Here is a 23,909-nt window from a genome sequence, read left to right on the forward strand (position 1 = left end):
AGACTGAAACATTTAAATTTCGCCAAACACGTCCTTCATTTTCAGTTTCATTTATTTCAAATTCCACTACATACATCCTTTGATGTTTTTGTTAATGACTCATGCCCTCCCACCTCCCCCCTCTTCTCCCCCAAGTATCTCCATTAATTGATTGCGTGCAGTCGTTGTGAGACCCTACTTTGCATCTTTGTTTCGCCTCATATTGAGCGAATAAGTGATTCTTTCCCTGCGATTATGTGATCCTCTTCCCTGCCTCAGATGAATTGACATAAATTATATTTTGCGGCATTTCGCATATTAATTTTAGATGCCCGCGCAGTTTTAAACAATCGTTTTTGAGACCCTACGTCATTTTTATTGTTCTCCTTGCGGCATCGATGAGATGTATGAGAAATTTTTGTATATGCAAAATATGTGGGGTGGGTTCAGCGTATGGTTATTTGGAATCTCGAGGTGCCGCAGAATGCCGCATTTGATATCAGGGTGATACTTGTCATACGTAGGTGATCCACTAGATCAGTGCGGTGATCATGAAGACGATTAGCAGCCTCATTTCACTCCTGTACCGTGATTTTGACAGACAGGGAAATAAAGCTGAGAAGGGGAAAGGAAAGAGGTTTAGTTCTGTCGGAGACGTGAATATTGGAAGCTTCATGCATGACCTTAGCAATATTGAGCTTAAAAGACTTGGAAATTCTGCTCCTATCTCTACAGCTAAAGTGTCGGAGCTAGGCCTACTTGTTTAAAAGTTCTATGTTGAGCCGAGAAACCTTTTTCTTTGGAGGTGAATTATTATTGAAGCAAACGTTTTTGAAACATTGTTATTTATGCTTCATTCTTGTTAACGTTCGGTTTCTTTTAATTTAGACGTATTTGAATAATGTTCTTTGTTATTTAATAACAATATGATTGCCAAAAACTCTGTTTTTATCGCATAAGATGTATATATTATCAGAGTCAGTTAGCATTGTCAATTCTTTCCCAATACAACATAAAGTATAGAAAAAATATTATTTGTTTGATCAAATTGACTCGAATCATGACGATGTTAATTTAAAAATAATAGACAGAGTATTTAATAAGTATTTTATAAGTTTACAGACAGAAGTATTTAATACACATAGAAAATCTTGTTTCAAAATTTCTGTGGAGGTTCCAGGGAAAATAGCTAGCCTCACTTTCTCTATAAATTTTTTTAACTTCAATTTCGATTTGTTTCAACGCATCAGAGCATGCTGGGTTTCTTTTTCTAATTTTACGTGCTATATTTCAAATTATGTTATGTTATTTTATGTTATGTTATGTTATGACACAGCAGAGACAAATGTATCAGAGATCTTTCAATTTGGGAAAGCTGTTGCTATTAGACTTAAAAACTAAAAACATAGCATTATAGTCTGATGAATGTTTATGTGTTCAGAAGTAAATGTTAACTAGTGCTTTTATTTCTGATAACTTGGCATAGCTATCTCCTGATTGGCAAAGATGTGTTATTTTAGTAAGGATTATTGAATTGCTATTTATGGTTATGAAATTAGCTTATCTTGTCCTCTCTGGATGCCCTTGGTTGCTTTTTGTGATATTTTTGAGAAAAGGCCTTTAAAAGACAAACAAACTTGAGGGAAATAGAATTTGTGTATCTGAATGAATCCCAAATAAATATTCAAAAAATACTTTATTCTTTGATGTCTGTATCTATTATTTGTCAATCTGCAATGTCATCTGTTGGTATAATCTGTAATGTTAACTGTCTGTATAATCTTTATCTATGGAAGTAATTGGGCACGAAAAAATATCAATGCTTAGGGCATTTTATAGCAGAGCTTTATCTGTATGCAACCTTCAATGCATTCTTTCACAATTTTGTTTCTTTGCTCGCAATAAACCAGACCCATAGGCTTATTGATATGCTTTTAAACTGTCAAACATTTGAGGTGCTTAACATAGCAACATCAAATAACTTACACCCTGTCTGCAAAGCTTGATCAAAACACCATGTATCTAGAGTTTATTGGCATGACTGAAAAAAGATATCAGAAGTCTAAATAAAATTCTATTTTGATAGAATGTTATATAGACTTCTGACATCTTTGTTCAGTTTTTGATGATAACAATGTTTTATAAGTTCCAGTAGTGCAAAGTTTTTAAGATTCAAGTGCAAATGCAAAGTCTAACTGTTGTAGCTTTAGGATGAGAAGCCAAATTCAAGTCTTCTCACTTTTACCTTCATACTCCTAAAGAGAGTTCTGTTTCCTTTCATAAACTGAGCCATAAAATCTCAAAACAAAAAATGAATTGAAATTGCTGTTTCAAATTATTCTGATAGTGATTTTTTGGACAAGTTGAACTTGTTGGAGCAGCTCAGTAGTAGGATCTTTTTATCAATGCCTGGGAAGCAGATGCAAATTTTGGAGTTCCTTCCAAATTTAGGAAAAAAGAAAGTTTTTCATTCTCTTGGCTTAATAGTCATCCATGGTTTCATTATTCTAAAGCTTAATATTATGCAATTTGCCTGCCTTTGGACATTTTTTGTCTAAGAATCGGTGTTAATTCATCCAAAGACAAGCTGGTGAATTTTTTTTGGCAGAAGTTTCCTGTGCAGTAGCAAGATATACAATCAATGCAGATTTGATATCAACCAAACCCTATTATTAACCATGCTAACCTTTGTAACTGTAAAAGAAGTAGGCAGTGAATAGTTACTTAAGAGAATGTTGTTTTATAGTTTCCTTGAATAAAATAAAATAGTTACATGCAAGCAACGCCACTATTTAACCACTTTACATTGCGCATGCGCAAAGGGGTTGTTTGACCACGCCTCTTTTTTCCATTTGCTTTTGGACCACACCCTTTTGCGGCAGTCAAATTTTTCTTTCGATCCGCCCCTGTACGGACACAATACAACTGTGTATATATTGCATTCGAACATGCCGATTGGTTCATCAAGATTGCACAGAACCATTTCTTCATCAAATCGCCATACGTAAAGATTCCTCCTAACTTCGTTGCGTTTCTGAGGAAAAGACAGAATAAAGAGCGGTTGTTTGAGTTGGTTAAAGAAGTCTGGGTTCGTCAAGGCTGTCATTTAGGGAACAGAGTGATCAATTTTTCTCGCAAAGAGAAAAATATATATAGATATTGCTGCATAAATATCACTAGCTTAAGTTTGCTTCCTTCTGCATCATGCTCTCCAACAAAACAAGGGTCGAGAAACGATTTGCGTTCTTGTTTTGGAGATATATAATATATTAACATCCCTGTTATCTTGCTTGCTAGGCAGGAACCTCATTTCTAAATATATTGATAGTGGGACAGGTAAAAATAGAAAAATATTCGATCTAGCTGCTTGTGAATTATCGGCCTTTCAAAAAGAAGCCCCGTTTGGCTTGCATGCATTTAGTGGAAAATGACTTTATTTCGTTATTTTCATGTACGAAGAGTATGTACATGAAGTGGGGCTGCTTGATGTCCGGGAACGCAGGTAGGTAGATGGATAGATAGGTAGGTATGTAGCTAGGTAAGTAGGTAGGTAGAAAGGGAGATAGGGAGGTAGGTAGGTAAGCAGATAGGGAGGAAGGTAGAAAGGGAGGTAGGTAGGTAGGTAGTTGTTAGAAAAAGTTGGAAGCTTATGCAAGGCACAAAAGCATTTGTCACAACTTTCGCAAAGCTAGGGGCATCAAGTAGTCCTATAAATTATGTAATTGGGGGTATTGAAAGGTTTACGTTTGCGTTGTTTGGAGAAAAGAGATTATCGTCTGCTCATGATATTCAACAGAAACATTTTTGGAGAAAGTTTTCAAGGGGTCAAAAATCACAGACTTCTCTTTGCAGCCACCATGCAAAAAACAGCCTTTTAAGATATATCAAGCGTTCAAATTACATTGCACATATGTGCAGACAAGCCTCTCAACCAATGATAGTGCAAGAAGGCTCAAGTACACCACGGGTGGAAAGGTGACTTTTCTAATTCTGTTTAATGATTTTTTTCGCAAAATCTAGAGGATGTTCGAAACAACTAGTGGAGATTAACGATCTTGTAGAAGTGGAAGACTTAAGAAGAGGCATTGATATGTCTGAGGATAAGGATGAAGATGAATAATTTTTTGGGTAGACTTGATAGTATTCAAATATATTGTAACAGTAATGTTTTCGTTTGGAAAAAAATTTATTACACCTCCCTTAACCCCCTAAATTTTAAATATAGAAAAACACTTTCAAATATCAGCTAACAATCATAGATATAGGCAAAGAACATATCTATCTTCACCTTATTGAAATTTATTGAGGAAACCAAATTTGTAGCAATTAACTTCAAAATTTGTCTTTAGACCCCCCATATCTCGGGAAAGCCCCCTTAAAACGTTGATCAACACCCAAATCCGAAATCTATGCAAAAAACTGAACCAGAATAGATTGGTCTCATAAATTCTCCGTTCGGGTGGTGGTGCTCCCCTTCCACCCTCTGATCTAAAAAGGTTGCCCATCGCTGATATCGTGAATGGTAATTTGTTGTCTGAGACATGGAAATGCAATCATGTGCATTGATTAATATAAAAACAGTTTGCTTTTTAAAGCCATATAAATATATACATATCTAAATAAAAACCAAATGAATAAGATTAAGCATATCTAGATTGTTATGCATGGAACTTTCCAAAACTAGTCAGCAAATATATTATTTTACCTTTTGTCAACCTTTTGTAGGTGAAGCTATTAAACAAGGCCCAATAAAGGTACAAATTACCATGGCATATTTGAATATAATATTTTTATATAACTTTTGGTTTGTATACTTTGTTCAATTCAAACATAGAAGCATACTTGTATTTTTTTAATCCTGTCATTTATTCATGAATGCATATAGATATATTATTTTCACAGATAAAAGATATTCTTTGTATAGAATGAACTTGCAGTTCAATGATATTAAACAGTGTGTTTGCAGTGCATATCTTCATAGATCTGTTTTTTATAATTTTATAGAAATTCGCAAATTGTGAGACCAATGCAGCAGTGGCTAAAAAATATGTATCAACTGTAAGCAGCCTTTTTTAAAAGCAAAGAGTGGTCCAGAAACAACACTCAAGTCTACCAATGTTACTCGAATGAAAAAGTATATTAAGAAATATGTATGTTTAATACATTCAAAATCATTTTTTCTATGTTTGTATTTACCTTTTTATTTCTAATTATTAATAATAATGAGGACAAAAATCAAAATGTTTGAAGATTGTTTTTCTTTGAGTTTATATACTATTTTTTAAGCATTTTATAGAATGAACATTTAAATTGAAAGTATGAATAAATATGAATATGTCATCTGTATATTTTCTATGCTGGATTTACTGTGAAATGAGCCACAGCTTATTTTTCTTTCTCAATTGAACTTTTTCAGCCCTAATTTTGAGTAAAATAATAAAATGGCTTTGAAAAAAGCAAACATTTTACAACATACTTAAAGCTTTTTCGTCTGACACTCCTCAGAGCATAAAACGTCAGAATAGGTTCCGAAAAACATGTTTGAAAAATATATACCCAGTTGTGGATCGAAATAGGCCAATCAGAAAAACGCAAGCACAAGACCGGTATAGTTGACCAATCAGTGCCGCGAGCCTAAAGAAAAATTACCAATGGAGTCCAAGAGAGAAAACGAACTCCTTTTGTCTACACAATGGCGGCTTTTTCGTTTTTATGTAGATTGACTCCAAAACTGCTAGATGGAAGGACGACCGGGCTCTGCCAATTATCCGAAACATGTCGTCATTATAGAGTTTTGCACAATCTGGGTTGTCCAAAAGATGTTGACCAATGGCAGAATCACTTGTTTTGACAGTGTTTCTCGACCTACAAGATCGAGGAGGCTGTTCTCTTTGAGGGGCAGTTTTGTTTCGTATGTTGGAAGGAACATGCTGTTTTATCCTATCCCCCAATCTTTGGGTTGTGCGCCCTACGTAGCCAGAATCACACTGGCACGTAAATTCATAAATGACGGAACTTTTTTGGTTGGTAGGGACGCAATCCTTTTGAATGGATGGAAGGGCTCTCCTAGTGCTGTAAACAATCCGAGGATTGACAGCAAAGAAACAATTGGTTATGGCTTGCCTAATCTGACTCTCGAATCGCAAGGAAGTGTTACCAATCCATGGTAGTTTCAAATAAACTGGGCACTTTTGCGGACCAAACTTTTGAACAGCCGAAAAACTTGCGATCTTCTCCTTAGTATAAGATAAAATGACGTCTTCAGGATAGCCGTTGTCCAAGAAGATCGTTTTGAGTTTTTCCAGTTCAGCGTGCAGTTTAGATTTCGAGCAGATCATAAGTGCCCTATGTACTAATGTTTTGACAAGGTTGACTTTGCGTTGTTTTGGGCAAAATGAATTCCAGCGTATGTACTGACCGGTAAAAGTAGGCTTGCGATATACACTGGTAAGAAATCCAGTGTTAGACTTTTCGACCAAAACATCTAAAAATGGTAAGGAATCATTTTCTTCCTTTTCAAACGTAAACTGGAGGGCTGGGTGTAGGCTATTTAGGTGTTTTAGAAAAATATCACACTCAGCCTCTGTTTTGAAAATGGTATATGTGTCATCCACATACCGAAAATAGACACCTGGCTTTTGGTCGTAGTCGAACAAACGCTCTTCATGAAAGCCAACAAAGATATTGGCCAAGGCAGGTCCCAGAGGGCTACCCATAGCGACACCATCCTTTTGTTGGTACATTTCATTGTTAAAACTGAATTCAACTGAACGTGTTGCAGTTTCCATCAGTTCAATGAATACTTCCTCTGGGAATGGTGGGCTATTAAGCTCGCTCCGGTACAAAGCGTCGGCACATATTTTGATGGTCTCACTCAAAGGAACATTTGTGAAAAGACTACTAATGTCAAAAGAACACATGAAAGATGTTTCGTTTTCGATGTTCAAGTTTTGCATGAACTCAGCGAACGTAAAAGAATCCTTGATGCAATGTTTTGAATATTTTTGAAGAACAGGGTCCAAAACTTCAGAAAGCCACTTAGCCAGTTCGTGTTGTGCTGAGCCAATCATAGACAAGATAGGTCTAAGTGGGACGTTCGGCTTGTGTATTTTAGGGAGGCCATACATTTGTGGTCGTTGAGAGCCCGTGGGTCTTATCCTATCATAAATTTCTGTAGCCAACATTTTTGAGTTGACCAGTTCCAACAAACGTTTTTGGAGTTTCCGCTCTAGTTTGGCCGTTTTGTCATGTGTTTCGACATCACCCAATTTAGCAAATTTTTCTTTGTCGTGGAGAATTACCTCCATTTTATTGATGTAGTCCTTTTTGTTTAAAATGACCACTCCAGACCCTTTATCAGGTTTTGTAATAAAGATGTCATTGTTAGCCCGTAGAGATTTTAGTGCTTGGAAATGTTCTCTATGCAAAAGAAAATCTGAGTGGTCGATGGGAGAGCCGCTGTAAGCGTACGCCAAATCGCTTAGTCGTGCTCGTAATTTGTTAAACTCCAAAGGGTTAGAAATCTCGTGCTTAGCAAGTTGAGCGTGTAAAATTTCGAATTCAGCAAAGAGTTCCTCTCTGTTGATAGTTGGGGGTGGGATACAAAATTCAAGTCCATTACCTAAGACAAATGTTTCAGTATCAGAGAGAGAATAATCCGAGAAATTAAAAATATGTTTTTTGGTGTCGCTCAACATGCCACCGAAACGTTTCCTTACTAGCAAGCCAATATTCCTATTGTGTTTTTCCGTGGTATGTTTTAGTGTCCGCTGGTCAATTTCAGAAATGTAGCGGCAAAGTCGAAAATTGTCAAGGAATGAAAGAAATGGACGCGTTTTAGACCATTGGCGTGTATACAGGCATTTTAAGTTCAGAACATTGGTTTTTCTTTTCTGAATCTCATCATGGAGAAAAGCGCGCTCAATGGTTGGACTTTGTCTAACACCAGACTTGGAAATACGAGCGGTGATAAATTTTGGCACAACTCGGTTAGTCAAACATAAATTGAGAAATGATAAAGAGAACCTGGCCGTCCTCAGCTTACCTCTTAACTTCACCAGTTGGTTGAGATCCTCAATCTCCTGTTTAGTGTACCTCTGCTTGAAAAATGTGAACAGTTTTTTTGCGGTACAGAATTTGAAAATGGCTTTGAAAAAAGCAAACATTTTACAACATACTTAAAGCTTTTTCGTCTGACACTCCTCAGAGCATAAAACGTCAGAATAGGTTCCGAAAAACATGTTTGAAAAATATATACCCAGTTGTGGATCGAAATAGGCCAATCAGAAAAACGCAAGCACAAGACCGGTATAGTTGACCAATCAGTGCCGCGAGCCTAAAGAAAAATTACCAATGGAGTCCAAGAGAGAAAACGAACTCCTTTTGTCTACACAATGGCGGCTTTTTCGTTTTTATGTAGATTGACTCCAAAACTGCTAGATGGAAGGACGACCGGGCTCTGCCAATTATCCGAAACATGTCGTCATTATAGAGTTTTGCACAATCTGGGTTGTCCAAAAGATGTTGACCAATGGCAGAATCACTTGTTTTGACAGTGTTTCTCGACCTACAAGATCGAGGAGGCTGTTCTCTTTGAGGGGCAGTTTTGTTTCGTATGTTGGAAGGAACATGCTGTTTTATCCTATCCCCCAATCTTTGGGTTGTGCGCCCTACGTAGCCAGAATCACACTGGCACGTAAATTCATAAATGACGGAACTTTTTTGGTTGGTAGGGACGCAATCCTTTTGAATGGATGGAAGGGCTCTCCTAGTGCTGTAAACAATCCGAGGATTGACAGCAAAGAAACAATTGGTTATGGCTTGCCTAATCTGACTCTCGAATCGCAAGGAAGTGTTACCAATCCATGGTAACACTTCCTTCTCTCTCTGATACTGAAACATTTGTCTTAGGTAATGGACTTGAATTTTGTATCCCACCCCTAACTATCAACAGAGAGGAACTCTTTGCTGAATTCGAAATTTTACACGCTCAACTTGCTAAGCACGAGATTTCTAACCCTTTGGAGTTTAACAAATTACGAGCACGACTAAGCGATTTGGCGTACGCTTACAGCGGCTCTCCCATCGACCACTCAGATTTTCTTTTGCATAGAGAACATTTCCAAGCACTAAAATCTCTACGGGCTAACAATGACATCTTTATTACAAAACCTGATAAAGGGTCTGGAGTGGTCATTTTAAACAAAAAGGACTACATCAATAAAATGGAGGTAATTCTCCACGACAAAGAAAAATTTGCTAAATTGGGTGATGTCGAAACACATGACAAAACGGCCAAACTAGAGCGGAAACTCCAAAAACGTTTGTTGGAACTGGTCAACTCAAAAATGTTGGCTACAGAAATTTATGATAGGATAAGACCCACGGGCTCTCAACGACCACAAATGTATGGCCTCCCTAAAATACACAAGCCGAACGTCCCACTTAGACCTATCTTGTCTATGATTGGCTCAGCACAACACGAACTGGCTAAGTGGCTTTCTGAAGTTTTGGACCCTGTTCTTCAAAAATATTCAAAACATTGCATCAAGGATTCTTTTACGTTCGCTGAGTTCATGCAAAACTTGAACATCGAAAACGAAACATCTTTCATGTGTTCTTTTGACATTAGTAGTCTTTTCACAAATGTTCCTTTGAGTGAGACCATCAAAATATGTGCCGACGCTTTGTACCGGAGCGAGCTTAATAGCCCACCATTCCCAGAGGAAGTATTCATTGAACTGATGGAAACTGCAACACGTTCAGTTGAATTCAGTTTTAACAATGAAATGTACCAACAAAAGGATGGTGTCGCTATGGGTAGCCCTCTGGGACCTGCCTTGGCCAATATCTTTGTTGGCTTTCATGAAGAGCGTTTGTTCGACTACGACCAAAAGCCAGGTGTCTATTTTCGGTATGTGGATGACACATATACCATTTTCAAAACAGAGGCTGAGTGTGATATTTTTCTAAAACACCTAAATAGCCTACACCCAGCCCTCCAGTTTACGTTTGAAAAGGAAGAAAATGATTCCTTACCATTTTTAGATGTTTTGGTCGAAAAGTCTAACACTGGATTTCTTACCAGTGTATATCGCAAGCCTACTTTTACCGGTCAGTACATACGCTGGAATTCATTTTGCCCAAAACAACGCAAAGTCAACCTTGTCAAAACATTAGTACATAGGGCACTTATGATCTGCTCGAAATCTAAACTGCACGCTGAACTGGAAAAACTCAAAACGATCTTCTTGGACAACGGCTATCCTGAAGACGTCATTTTATCTTATACTAAGGAGAAGATCGCAAGTTTTTCGGCTGTTCAAAAGTTTGGTCCGCAAAAGTGCCCAGTTTATTTGAAACTACCATGGATTGGTAACACTTCCTTGCGATTCGAGAGTCAGATTAGGCAAGCCATAACCAATTGTTTCTTTGCTGTCAATCCTCGGATTGTTTACAGCACTAGGAGAGCCCTTCCATCCATTCAAAAGGATTGCGTCCCTACCAACCAAAAAAGTTCCGTCATTTATGAATTTACGTGCCAGTGTGATTCTGGCTACGTAGGGCGCACAACCCAAAGATTGGGGGATAGGATAAAACAGCATGTTCCTTCCAACATACGAAACAAAACTGCCCCTCAAAGAGAACAGCCTCCTCGATCTTGTAGGTCGAGAAACACTGTCAAAACAAGTGATTCTGCCATTGGTCAACATCTTTTGGACAACCCAGATTGTGCAAAACTCTATAATGACGACATGTTTCGGATAATTGGCAGAGCCCGGTCGTCCTTCCATCTAGCAGTTTTGGAGTCAATCTACATAAAAACGAAAAAGCCGCCATTGTGTAGACAAAAGGAGTTCGTTTTCTCTCTTGGACTCCATTGGTAATTTTTCTTTAGGCTCGCAGCACTGATTGGTCAACTATACCGGTCTTGTGCTTGCGTTTTTCTGATTGGCCTATTTCGATCCACAACTGGGTATATATTTTTCAAACATGTTTTTCGGAACCTATTCTGACGTTTTATGCTCTGAGGAGTGTCAGACGAAAAAGCTTTAAGTATGTTGTAAAATGTTTGCTTTTTTCAAAGCCATTTTCAAATTCTGTACCGCAAAAAAACTGTTCACATTTTTCAAGCAGAGGTACACTAAACAGGAGATTGAGGATCTCAACCAACTGGTGAAGTTAAGAGGTAAGCTGAGGACGGCCAGGTTCTCTTTATCATTTCTCAATTTATGTTTGACTAACCGAGTTGTGCCAAAATTTATCACCGCTCGTATTTCCAAGTCTGGTGTTAGACAAAGTCCAACCATTGAGCGCGCTTTTCTCCATGATGAGATTCAGAAAAGAAAAACCAATGTTCTGAACTTAAAATGCCTGTATACACGCCAATGGTCTAAAACGCGTCCATTTCTTTCATTCCTTGACAATTTTCGACTTTGCCGCTACATTTCTGAAATTGACCAGCGGACACTAAAACATACCACGGAAAAACACAATAGGAATATTGGCTTGCTAGTAAGGAAACGTTTCGGTGGCATGTTGAGCGACACCAAAAAACATATTTTTAATTTCTCGGATTATTCTCTCTCTGATACTGAAACATTTGTCTTAGGTAATGGACTTGAATTTTGTATCCCACCCCTAACTATCAACAGAGAGGAACTCTTTGCTGAATTCGAAATTTTACACGCTCAACTTGCTAAGCACGAGATTTCTAACCCTTTGGAGTTTAACAAATTACGAGCACGACTAAGCGATTTGGCGTACGCTTACAGCGGCTCTCCCATCGACCACTCAGATTTTCTTTTGCATAGAGAACATTTCCAAGCACTAAAATCTCTACGGGCTAACAATGACATCTTTATTACAAAACCTGATAAAGGGTCTGGAGTGGTCATTTTAAACAAAAAGGACTACATCAATAAAATGGAGGTAATTCTCCACGACAAAGAAAAATTTGCTAAATTGGGTGATGTCGAAACACATGACAAAACGGCCAAACTAGAGCGGAAACTCCAAAAACGTTTGTTGGAACTGGTCAACTCAAAAATGTTGGCTACAGAAATTTATGATAGGATAAGACCCACGGGCTCTCAACGACCACAAATGTATGGCCTCCCTAAAATACACAAGCCGAACGTCCCACTTAGACCTATCTTGTCTATGATTGGCTCAGCACAACACGAACTGGCTAAGTGGCTTTCTGAAGTTTTGGACCCTGTTCTTCAAAAATATTCAAAACATTGCATCAAGGATTCTTTTACGTTCGCTGAGTTCATGCAAAACTTGAACATCGAAAACGAAACATCTTTCATGTGTTCTTTTGACATTAGTAGTCTTTTCACAAATGTTCCTTTGAGTGAGACCATCAAAATATGTGCCGACGCTTTGTACCGGAGCGAGCTTAATAGCCCACCATTCCCAGAGGAAGTATTCATTGAACTGATGGAAACTGCAACACGTTCAGTTGAATTCAGTTTTAACAATGAAATGTACCAACAAAAGGATGGTGTCGCTATGGGTAGCCCTCTGGGACCTGCCTTGGCCAATATCTTTGTTGGCTTTCATGAAGAGCGTTTGTTCGACTACGACCAAAAGCCAGGTGTCTATTTTCGGTATGTGGATGACACATATACCATTTTCAAAACAGAGGCTGAGTGTGATATTTTTCTAAAACACCTAAATAGCCTACACCCAGCCCTCCAGTTTACGTTTGAAAAGGAAGAAAATGATTCCTTACCATTTTTAGATGTTTTGGTCGAAAAGTCTAACACTGGATTTCTTACCAGTGTATATCGCAAGCCTACTTTTACCGGTCAGTACATACGCTGGAATTCATTTTGCCCAAAACAACGCAAAGTCAACCTTGTCAAAACATTAGTACATAGGGCACTTATGATCTGCTCGAAATCTAAACTGCACGCTGAACTGGAAAAACTCAAAACGATCTTCTTGGACAACGGCTATCCTGAAGACGTCATTTTATCTTATACTAAGGAGAAGATCGCAAGTTTTTCGGCTGTTCAAAAGTTTGGTCCGCAAAAGTGCCCAGTTTATTTGAAACTACCATGGATTGGTAACACTTCCTTGCGATTCGAGAGTCAGATTAGGCAAGCCATAACCAATTGTTTCTTTGCTGTCAATCCTCGGATTGTTTACAGCACTAGGAGAGCCCTTCCATCCATTCAAAAGGATTGCGTCCCTACCAACCAAAAAAGTTCCGTCATTTATGAATTTACGTGCCAGTGTGATTCTGGCTACGTAGGGCGCACAACCCAAAGATTGGGGGATAGGATAAAACAGCATGTTCCTTCCAACATACGAAACAAAACTGCCCCTCAAAGAGAACAGCCTCCTCGATCTTGTAGGTCGAGAAACACTGTCAAAACAAGTGATTCTGCCATTGGTCAACATCTTTTGGACAACCCAGATTGTGCAAAACTCTATAATGACGACATGTTTCGGATAATTGGCAGAGCCCGGTCGTCCTTCCATCTAGCAGTTTTGGAGTCAATCTACATAAAAACGAAAAAGCCGCCATTGTGTAGACAAAAGGAGTTCGTTTTCTCTCTTGGACTCCATTGGTAATTTTTCTTTAGGCTCGCAGCACTGATTGGTCAACTATACCGGTCTTGTGCTTGCGTTTTTCTGATTGGCCTATTTCGATCCACAACTGGGTATATATTTTTCAAACATGTTTTTCGGAACCTATTCTGACGTTTTATGCTCTGAGGAGTGTCAGACGAAAAAGCTTTAAGTATGTTGTAAAATGTTTGCTTTTTTCAAAGCCATTTTCAAATTCTGTACCGCAAAAAAACTGTTAAAATAATAAAGTTTTCCAAATGTTTGAAAATACCCTAATATATAGAACCTTTAGCAATTACCCACAAAGTGTGCCTCCTGGAATAAACACTGGCCATTGGAGTCTGCCTGATTAAAAAATATATTAATAATGAGCAATAGCAGGAACAACAATAACAAAGTTTTTGTCCATTTCAAATTCATTTATATTGGATTGTTTCCGATCATTTTGTGTTGTTTCTGCTAACACCTATTTTGAAGGCATTTTGAAGGCAATTGGCTTAATACATCATATCATTTTTAGGTATTTGTGATTAGGGTAGATGCATCATGTAAATTTTTTAATCTTTTAACTCAAATATAACTAAAAAGCAATTTTCGTCACTAAAATTATCATGTATGAAGTACTCATAAGTGAACTAGCCAACGCATAGCTTCTTATCATACATATATGCAGTCTTTATTGCCAAAATGTGGAAGTGATTAAAAACCATCTTTTTTTATTATGTAAAGACTGAATAGTGAGGGAGTTTGGTCAAGTATAACTAGGGTTGTTTTTATTCTGATTTTAGGTATTTAGTAGAATTTTTATGTGCAATAGAAAAAGTAGATAGGATGCACACATTCATTTTATTTGGAACAAATTTTGAAAGATTATTTAACCTTGATTGGGAACAACTTTTAATATTTATTTAGAATGATTGCCAGGTTAGAATTTCTTTTACAATCACGCTTTTAATTCATCTTTTTGAGAGAGCAAAAGACAAGCATGTCATCAATATCAATTCTTTTTTAGGCTGACACAATGGCCAAAAACTCTGCATATGATGTTGTAATGTTGTATGGGTCTCACCATACCAGCAGATTAAAGACGGGGAAGGAAGCTACTGTGTTTGACATAGCAACTTATGCAACAAGTGGATTTGGCACCCATTTCATTGGTGAAGGTGGATGGAAGTCCAGACCTGATGCAGGTCTTAAAGTGATGAAGCTTTTTAAAACCTCAATGGAAGGTATTTCTAACACCTAAGCTTTCATAGAATGAGTTGATTATTATTTTGCGAAAATTTACTGCCTTTTGTGCATTAAAGATGTTATATGTCAAATTCTAAATGCTTTTTTTCGGAAAATTTTCTTTTTATATGTATAGGCTTATATTCTTATGTTGGTCAATAGGCTTATCTTGGTAAATCTTTCAAAACATTTTCAGTTCAGCTTATATTTCGTTACCTTCTTGTTAACTGGTGTCATTTTTACCTAACAGCTTCTTCTTAAAGGCATTTGACATGCATAAGTACAGCGAAGCCAAAAATAACTTGATCAGAGCACGTGCGTTTGGAAGGAATTTCGAAACCACTCACGTGAAACCACTCTAGCTTCTGACCGATTGGCAGAATGGCGGAAATTGTTCACATGTTTTTCTCTGGGCGTAATTCAATTGGTCAACACATGGGGGTCAAGTAATTCAATTGGTCAACACTTTTATCTGTGTCAAAGGCCTTAAATGGATGCAATGACTAGCCATTTGCCCTAAATTGTTTTCTTTTTATATTTGAAGCCTACTATGGTTCGGGTATGTCTGATGTCAATGACAGAAACGAAGACACAATGGCAGTTGTTAACATGAATGGTGAGCCGATGTTGTACTTTTGTATGTAATATATCGTTGTTTAAAGCTGTTGCAATGTTGTTGCTTCATCCTTAATTTTGCTACCTTTTATTGTTATAGACACGGATGTAGCTGAAGGAGCTGGCGGAGAGGAAAGAGGAACAGATGTCGACGTGACTCGTAAGTCAACTTGATCCTTTTTTATGCCATCCGATTCTTAATTTGGTGAAAGTGTTTGTTGATGCTTGTGGGTACTGAATTGATGTTGACAGCTGTTGCATTACCGTTGCTTCATTCTTAATTTTGTTACCTTTTATTGTTATAGACACAGGTGTAGCTGACGGAGCTGGCGGAGAGGAAAGAGGAACAGATGTCGAGGTGACTCGTAAGTCAACTTGGTCCTTTTTATGCCATACGGTTCTTAATCTGGTGAAAATGATAGTCGATGGCTCTGTGAAATGCAATGGTATTGAAAGCTATATTGATGTTGTTTTATCCATGTGAAGAATATGCCCACTAAGTATTTGTTGTGCCAATAAATCTCTAATGTCATGATGGTTTCTAATTTTGTGCCTTCTAAGAATCATGTATTACGGTAGATCGTGGCGTGGCTGATGAAAAAAAATTAATGGAATGTATTAGCCACCAGTTAGATTGATATTAGATTATACCAACGAAGCTGCTATATATGATCAACGTCAAAATTTTGTAAATCATCATTTGTTCAGTACAGTAACAATTCAATCAGATTTGTATTTTGTGTCCTGTTTATTGTAATTTAATTTGGTATTGATCCTAATTCATAGAAGATTAGCCTGTTTCTCACATTCATCCGTATTTCAGCATACTTTTCCAGTTCCAAGTCATCTGTTTTACCTACTAGAATCTTGTCAATTCTTGTACTGGTTCTATCTTAAAAACAGTGTTTAAGCTACTTATTTCATAGCTTTGATTCTTGAATTTGCAGTTTTCAAACTTCTTTTGTATTTATTTATTACATATGGTTTGGAATTTATTCTCATCGGGATCTGATTATATTATCGTTTTTATTATTATCATAGTCAATGACAACTTGGCAGGCTGAGGCACTGTTTCCAATTCCTTTCTATTTTGTTATATAAAAAGTCGCCTTTTTAAATAGTAAAATTATGATATTGTCTGAATGTCTTTGGATGCCAAAACCCTGTGAAGGATGGTAGATGATTGTTATTCAAAGCAGGTTACTAGTCACAAGCATCAATCCTTCACTAAAACGTTGTTTTTATCCGCATATGGGGATCTACTTCATCCCTTTACTTTGGACGTTGTCCGGCATTTCAAATTTTGACTGTCAGACGAGCAGTACAAAATATGAGTTCATTTCAGTACTATTTGAACAATTTTTAAAAATATTGTTTTCATTATATTGTAGGTACAGATTGGAAAGCTTTTGCGAAGGGTTACTTTGTCCAAAGCAAAGAAACGCAAAGTTCTAACGGGTAAGTAAACATGTGTACAACTTTGATGGGATATGATTTGCAACAATAATTGAATATAAACTTTATAATACGATCTATGGCCTTGTATGATAAGATGATGGATATTGGAGTTGTAGTTGAGGGAATAAGTTCTGTCATTGTGAATTCGGTGAAGAAACAAAGAATGAAGGTGATGTTTGCTATAATGGTATGTTTACAACAATTGATAGCACGGAGTGGTTTAGCAGTGGTGGAATAGAGAGGTTTTAAATCCGCCAAACATAACTCGTACAAGGTTAAGATCGGTCTCGTACAGCCCAGAACCAGTTTTGTTCGTTATTCCTACCAAAGTGCGCAGATCAAACTCGTACTCATTGCGGTACTCATTGCGAACCTAGGCATTCTTTGACAACCCAACAAGTAAGCAATACTGACTAGTTGACTAGGTCTGTATAAACCATTTCATGCCAAAAAAATACTCATAGGTAACACCATATGTTGCTGAATTAGATTTGATTTTATATGAATGTTTGTATATTTTATATTATATTGCTACATATAAATATCCGTTATTTTCTTCAAAAGGAAAAATTGAGTCAGAATGGAAGAAATTTAGGGGACGCAAAGCACGGATATTTTGGCGGCTGATAACAGATGGGATAAGCGATAGTTGAGGGAATAAGTTCTGTCATTGTGAATTCGGTGAAGAAACAAAGAATGAAGGTGATGTTTGCTATAATGGTATGTTTACAACAATTGATAGCACGGAGTGGTTTAGCAGTGATGGAAAATGCACGATAAGATCAGCAAAGGCCAACCTTTTAAAGGATTGGGAAATTTTACTTGTAGGGTAACTGTGAAGCAAAGTGAGTTATTAATACTTGGACATTGGCTACTATAGTCAATTTAATTTATTCCTGCCTTACTGTGCGTACATATCATAAAAAGCAGAGTTAATATCGACTCGCAATACATTTGGCATCGATCGAATCTCAGGATCATAGTCTGTGCACCTCTCCATAATTTTTTTTAATTTATATAGGACATAGTGTGCTACTGGCAGTCTTCTCGCTAATATTCTGCGCATAATGACGCCATAAGAAAAGACATCACTTTGAAATGAAGGTCGGCTTTTTCTTGCAACGACCTCTGGAGGGAAATGATCAATTTCTTTGAATTTCTCCAACGCCTCTTTTGATAGCAGCTTTCCCACTGAGTGTCTGCATGCAAAGGCGAACCCAATAAGAACGGGTCTATACCCATCACCGAACTGTGGGAGCAGAATGTTCCCGCATCTTATGTGGTTATGGAGAACGTCTTTTTCGTGAAGAAAAACAATGGCCGCACAAGTTCCTTCAACAACCAATTGCACTGCTGCCTCACTACCGAAGACATCATTTTGAAGAAACTGTCTGAGTGATAAATTCCCTTCGTATTTCAGTGCAATGTGGAAAGATCCTCTAATTTGTACGATGCCATATGGAAACATAATATTGGGATGTTTTCCAAGATATTTCAGCAAACAAGCCTCATGGCTGACAAACTGGAGACTCTTCACATCGGCATCTTTCCCTTCCAAAATATGGTACCTCTTAAGTGTCACTGGTGTCCCATCTGAAAGGCTAGCCAAAGTAGTTTTTGAAAGGACCCCCTTTTCATACTTTTCAGTAGCTACCAAAACATTGAGAAAGTTCTTGCTGTCTTAAACAGAGACGGGTGTCTCATGTAATAAAGGGTCACTTCTGTGAGAGAAATCGGCAAACAAGGAAGCGTCAACTATTATTGTCGATCGCATGCTTACATACTCCTTTATTTTCGTCTATGTCCATTCTGCATCTCTAAGCTGCATGGCAGAATTTTGCTCCTTTACCATGGCCATTCCGTGTTCAAGAGCTTCAATTTGCCTCTTTTTGAGCAGAGCTTCAATTTGCCTTGACACTTTTTTGTGAGCTCCTCATTCACGGAAGCCAACTGACGCTCCCTGTATTTCCTCTTTTCCTTTGCCCTTGAAGTTTCCTAAAGTTTCAAGGCGAGTGCCTCTATTCCTTCGTCCCTCACCAACAGTTCTTCCGTGAGCTGTTTGCTCTGCAGATTCAATGTATGGAATTCATCCACTGTATTCTCACCAGGTTCTGGCTGCGCTTGAAGAAATGTATCACACTGTAATTCAAAAAATAAGATAATAACTTAAATTAGTTTTTAAAAATGCGTCTATTGACATTAAAGAAGCATTTACCCATTAATTTACATCGAATGAATTTTCCGAGACATCACATCTTTTTAATGAACAAATTTGAATCGCTACAATGCAAGCATTTAATTATTTATTGTTTTAAGTATTTTATTATTTTTCTACTTTTGTTTCATTCGAGTCTATTGAACTATTTTATAACGTGGTAGAGGAATGTAAAGATGTATGTAAGGCATCAGGGAACCTCAAATGCTTTTTATTAATTATTTTTTTATAAAAAGACCCTAGCAATTGTACATGATACTTATGTTTTTTAATCAGTTTATAAAAACGCTTCTTTGAAAAGAAAACTTTTGAAGTATTTTGATGATGTTGATTAACTTCTTCGCTCAGTTTGTCAAGAGTAGGGCATCGACGAGTGAGCCGTTTTTTGTTGTTAACAATGATATTATTTAAACGAAAAAAATGTGTTTTCTTTTGCCCATAACTAAAGGACAGGAGGATGAAGGTGTCTATTTCTGACAAACACCCACGGATATTTTTATCGTCATATTTCAAAAGCATCATACATCTCTCAATGAAGCAATTTCCATACTAAGGCCAACCCAGTGACGGCGCCAGCTATTACAGAGTGAGATGGTAAAGGGCGCGACAAGTGGGACCACGCCCTTTCTGCCTCGTTTCAGTGATTTGTGCCAGGCTTACTTTCCTTAGGAAATTTCATCTACCCCTACCTAGTGCTTTTTAATCTTTTTTTAGAAGAAATATGTAGGCCATATTTTTAGAAAAGTGGATGGGGGATAATTACCCCCATACCACCCCTTGGCGCCGCCACTGGGCCAACCCCCTCTCTCCTAAACGTTCAGCATCTCCTACGCCCATGTTCATGAGTCTGTGTTATAGTTGCTTGAAATAGAAATAAATGCTTGTGTTTACTGCAACTTGTTTCGCAAGAATTTGCCTTCCAAAATGTGCATATTGCACCCAGAGCTTTTTTTAAGAGGAGAGACATTATGATTTAGCTTAACACAAACGCGTATTTAAAAACTAGGCCTTGGTAAATTGTCACTTTTCGAAAAGCAACTATTTCCTTATCCTACATTGACAATTTTTGGCTCTGCGTTTGATGATAATTGTTAGCAACAATGGTTCTGAACGAGATGGAGTTACAATACAAGATATCAAAAAGAAGAACTGGGACTGAATCAGAAATGCAAGTACTAAAATGAATGTTTTGGATTTCTTTTTATACTGTTACTCATATCTATTTTTCTAGTGGCTTAGTGTGACTTGGAAGTGGGTGTGCGGTGTAGGGCCTTATTGGGGTAAGAATTACCTGCTTATTTCTTAGTAACAAAAGATTCTCTGGTTTGTCGTCTCTGGTTTAACTCTCTTGTGATCCTCGAAAGAGATGAAGGGTTCTATGGAGCTTTTCTTTGATGCTTGCAAACCAGTTGTACACAACTGCTCACATTTTGCTTGAAAATTCCATGATTTTTGCAATTTCTGGTTTTTAGAAAAGCTTGGTGGTTTTTTTCATGTGTGTTCTATCAGTTAAATTTTCTGTCCATGTTGAAGGCACTTTGTAGACTTGGGACAGGCTTTCAGCCTTCAGCACATTGATTAGTTATAGTAAATGGTAAAATTTCATAAAAACTGTTTTCATTGAAAGTTGGAATTTCAAATTGAATCAGTTTTTCATATGCCAAATAGTATTTGCCATGGTTATTGTTCTGGCACCAGATCTTATTACATTTTCGCTATTTATACACAGGCACACACACATAGAAGGCCCTGGAATAATAATAGCCTGATAACTAGCCCATTGTTCTAAAGGAATATTAGAATTATGAGCTGGTTATCAGGATATTTTTTCATTTGAATACTCCAGGAAACTTCTTTCAAGCAAACAAACTAACAGAAAGCTGTGATTTAACATTTTCGTTGTAAGGAATGATTTTTATGTAGCACATCTGCGTGAATTTTCCGGAATTAAAAAAAGCGCACATAGAGCAAGCTCTGCCATAAACTCAAGTGGCAACCTGACACCCTTGTGGTAATCCCTACACCTCCATTTTCAAAAAAAATTATATATAGTTTCTATTGGGTTTTACAATCATCTAGAGGCGCTTTTTCAACAAATTTTCAGATTTGTCAGCAAATAAAGGATGGTTCACCAACTTTGTCGGCAAATTGTTTGTAATTGTTTGCAATTGTTTCATAATGCTCTATTGTATCCTCCAAGTTCCACAACAACTTGTTCGAGTTGTCGGATTTGACTCATGCCGATAATGAGCAAAATTGATGCAGCAGTCAACAACATTTGGGTGGAAACAATAATCAGAAACGCTTTGCAGATTTTTCTTACTCTGTAGCTTTGAAAAATTTATTAAAATTGAAATTTTGGTTATATACATTGTTTACAACTGGGTTGTAGTCAATTTTTAATTTACCCTAATTACAACGTTTTTAATCCGCCAGTACCTTAATGTACGTTATAACCGGATTTTACTGTATACCTTAGCAATCTTTTGATTTGCACTTCCAGGCTTTTCAACTTCCTTTTTCTTAATTATTTTGTCTCATATCCAGTGTTTGATTTTTTAGCTTACTGCTCTAGAAGACTTTGGGATTGAAACAGCACTCATAATGATAGATGAAAAGTACAAATATTTGCAACCTTGGCTCTGAGAAAGGGGTACTTTTTTTACAAAACAACCAACACACAAACATGTGTTTTAAGGAATACTTTGGTAAGCTACAATTTGTTTTTGTATAATTATAGTAAAACTTTCATTGGGTATTCTAATCAAGAACAGTTCTTGACTACGTAAATCAGTCATTTTAATTGACAGTGTCATTGATCTACTTCAAATATGTATTTAAAAGCAAACAAATTTCAGTTGAAATACATCTCATGACTTTGATCGTTGTTGTTTCTTCTGCACTTTCAGATGTTAGGGAAGAGGAGGAGCAACCTACATATAAGGACTTGAAATTGCTTTTTAATACAGCGTATGGAATGTATGCAAATGTTTCCATTTAGATACTGTCATGTAAATTTCCCATCTCTTGATATATCAAAGACAATAAAACGATAAAAAGTCAAAGAACAATTGGCTAGTTAATGAACGTGTGATTGGTATTAAGCTTATTTGTTGTTCAATCTTCATTGGCGGGTGGCTTAAGCCACTATAGAGCGATTGTCTTTGAAATTGTTCACGTTGAAGACTTTTTTGCTCTGGCAATCAATTGTCAATAGAGTTGACAGTATTTCACACATTTTTCTCCTTAGATCTTGATAAGTCATCAGTTTTTAAGTGAAGGATGAAAGCTCAGACGTATTGTAAGTAGGATTTTTGGGCTGACCTGAATAAATAACTTCTTGATTTATTTTACAGCTAAAGCTATTGGTTGTGAAGGGGCACGTGTGCCATACTTGAAAGGAAATTTCGAGATAACAGGTCTCCCAGCTTCCATTTCCTGGCGAAAGGGAGACAGTAGAGTAAAAAAGCCATCAGATTATGGCCCAAGCCATATAAAAGAAATAATGAAAAAGAAAGAATTGATTAGGTTCATCATAAGAGATGTGGATGTGTCTACCTCAAGTGAGGCAGCAGTTGCAATTCAAAGCGCGACAGAAAACTTTCAGCATCAAGACAAAAATGGCACTCTTCTTGCAACATATACAGCCTCAAAAAAGTCATTCTGGCTTTTCTATTACAGTGGAAAATTGGATGAGATAGAACATGTTGAGGCGGGTACAATAATTCCTGGAAAATGGCTCAATCAGTTAAAAGGAGAAAAGTATGCTGTCCTTACTGAGAATGCTACAATTAAGCGTATTAATTTAATTGTAAATCCCAGAGACCAAGGTATTATTTCAATAGGGATCAACCTTGATGATAAAGTTGGAGACATTTACAAAGTCCTGAGACACTTTTTGAAGGCAGTCAAAGATGCCTTGAAAGCTTTCCAGTAGGACACACGTGGATTTGAAGTACGAAAAACTACATACACGTACGAAAAAGCTACTTTGTACCCAAGGAACCAATCGAATGGCTCAAAACATTGCACATGGCCAGGACATGTGTCGGGTAAGCAAGGGGTGTCTCAACATTTTTGTATTTGCTCAGGTCCGTCTTTTGTAGCCAAATACAGCTATAAGAGGAAAGAAATTGTTTGCCAATTTTTGACAGGGTATATAGTTCCAAGGGTAGGAGGAATTTGAAAAATCTGAGACATGCTTTGGTAGCTAAGAATCTGCGTTTTCTGCTGATATAAGTCAGATTTTTTACCTCAAACGCATGGGAACAAAATGACTTTTGAAGGTGGTACACTCATTTGGGCAATAAATTTGCTTGAAAAGTATCATTTTACAATCTTTGCCAATTATTTTGATATGGTTGGAATCGCCACATTGTTGTGCATCAAATGATATATAGTTAATAGTTTTGCTGCTAGCTTTACCGTAACCTTAAAACATTTTTTAAGTAAATATAATCCTATAGAAATGCATATTTTAATAATCAGTTCAAGCTTACACGTTTAATTATGTTTTCGCCTTTACTTTATGTATGAGGACAACGTGTTTCTGAGAACGTTTTTTTCAAATTCTTCATTAGTTTGCGCTAAATTTTTCTACTTAATCAACATAAGTCATTTAAACATCAGAATACTCTGTAAAGAGACCTAAGGAGAGTGATACAAAATGCCTTCATATTTGCATTTATTTTCATAATTTTTCGTTAAAACTCTTCCATTCACAATAGAATTACAAAATTTGATAAATTACATCGCTATTTCAAGATTTCAGCTCAATTATTGAAAATTTATCGATTGAGTGAAACAAAATTTTTCAAAAACCGTTTTC

The 23,909-nt window shown here is 37.0% G+C and overlaps 2 protein-coding genes across 4 annotated transcripts; one reads left to right on the plus strand and one right to left on the minus strand.

Moving 5' to 3' along the window:
• Positions 1-1,164: 1,164 nt before the first annotated feature.
• LOC148958798 (uncharacterized) lies at positions 1,165-23,382 on the plus strand. 3 transcript variants are annotated; one of them, XM_089111533.1, is made up of 7 exons: positions 1,165-5,129; positions 14,576-14,792; positions 15,338-15,409; positions 15,509-15,568; positions 15,714-15,773; positions 16,800-16,866; positions 17,431-23,382. In XM_089111533.1, exons 1-7 carry the CDS (start codon positions 5,106-5,108, stop codon positions 17,438-17,440), a joined length of 510 nt encoding a protein of 169 aa, XP_088967659.1. In that variant the 5' UTR covers positions 1,165-5,105; the 3' UTR covers positions 17,441-23,382. The 3 variants fall into 3 exon arrangements, 2 of the variants coding, with proteins under 2 accessions (XP_088967659.1, XP_088967658.1); XR_016144310.1 differs by having other exon boundaries at positions 15,714-21,789; positions 21,991-23,382; XM_089111532.1 differs by having other exon boundaries at positions 15,714-23,382.
• On the minus strand, positions 17,768-18,674 carry LOC148958799 (dual specificity testis-specific protein kinase 2-like). The gene is made up of 2 exons (XM_089111180.1): positions 18,647-18,674; positions 17,768-18,546 (listed from the first exon to the last, which is right to left on the minus strand). The coding sequence occupies exons 1-2, from the start codon at positions 18,672-18,674 to the stop codon at positions 17,768-17,770; spliced, it is 807 nt and encodes a 268-aa protein (XP_088967306.1).
• Positions 23,383-23,909: the final 527 nt, after the last annotated feature.

Source organism: Rhopilema esculentum, chromosome 11 (assembly GCF_057945365.1).
Source record: "Rhopilema esculentum isolate cy_ngs chromosome 11, ASM5794536v1, whole genome shotgun sequence".
Lineage (NCBI taxonomy): Eukaryota > Metazoa > Cnidaria > Scyphozoa > Rhizostomeae > Rhizostomatidae > Rhopilema > Rhopilema esculentum.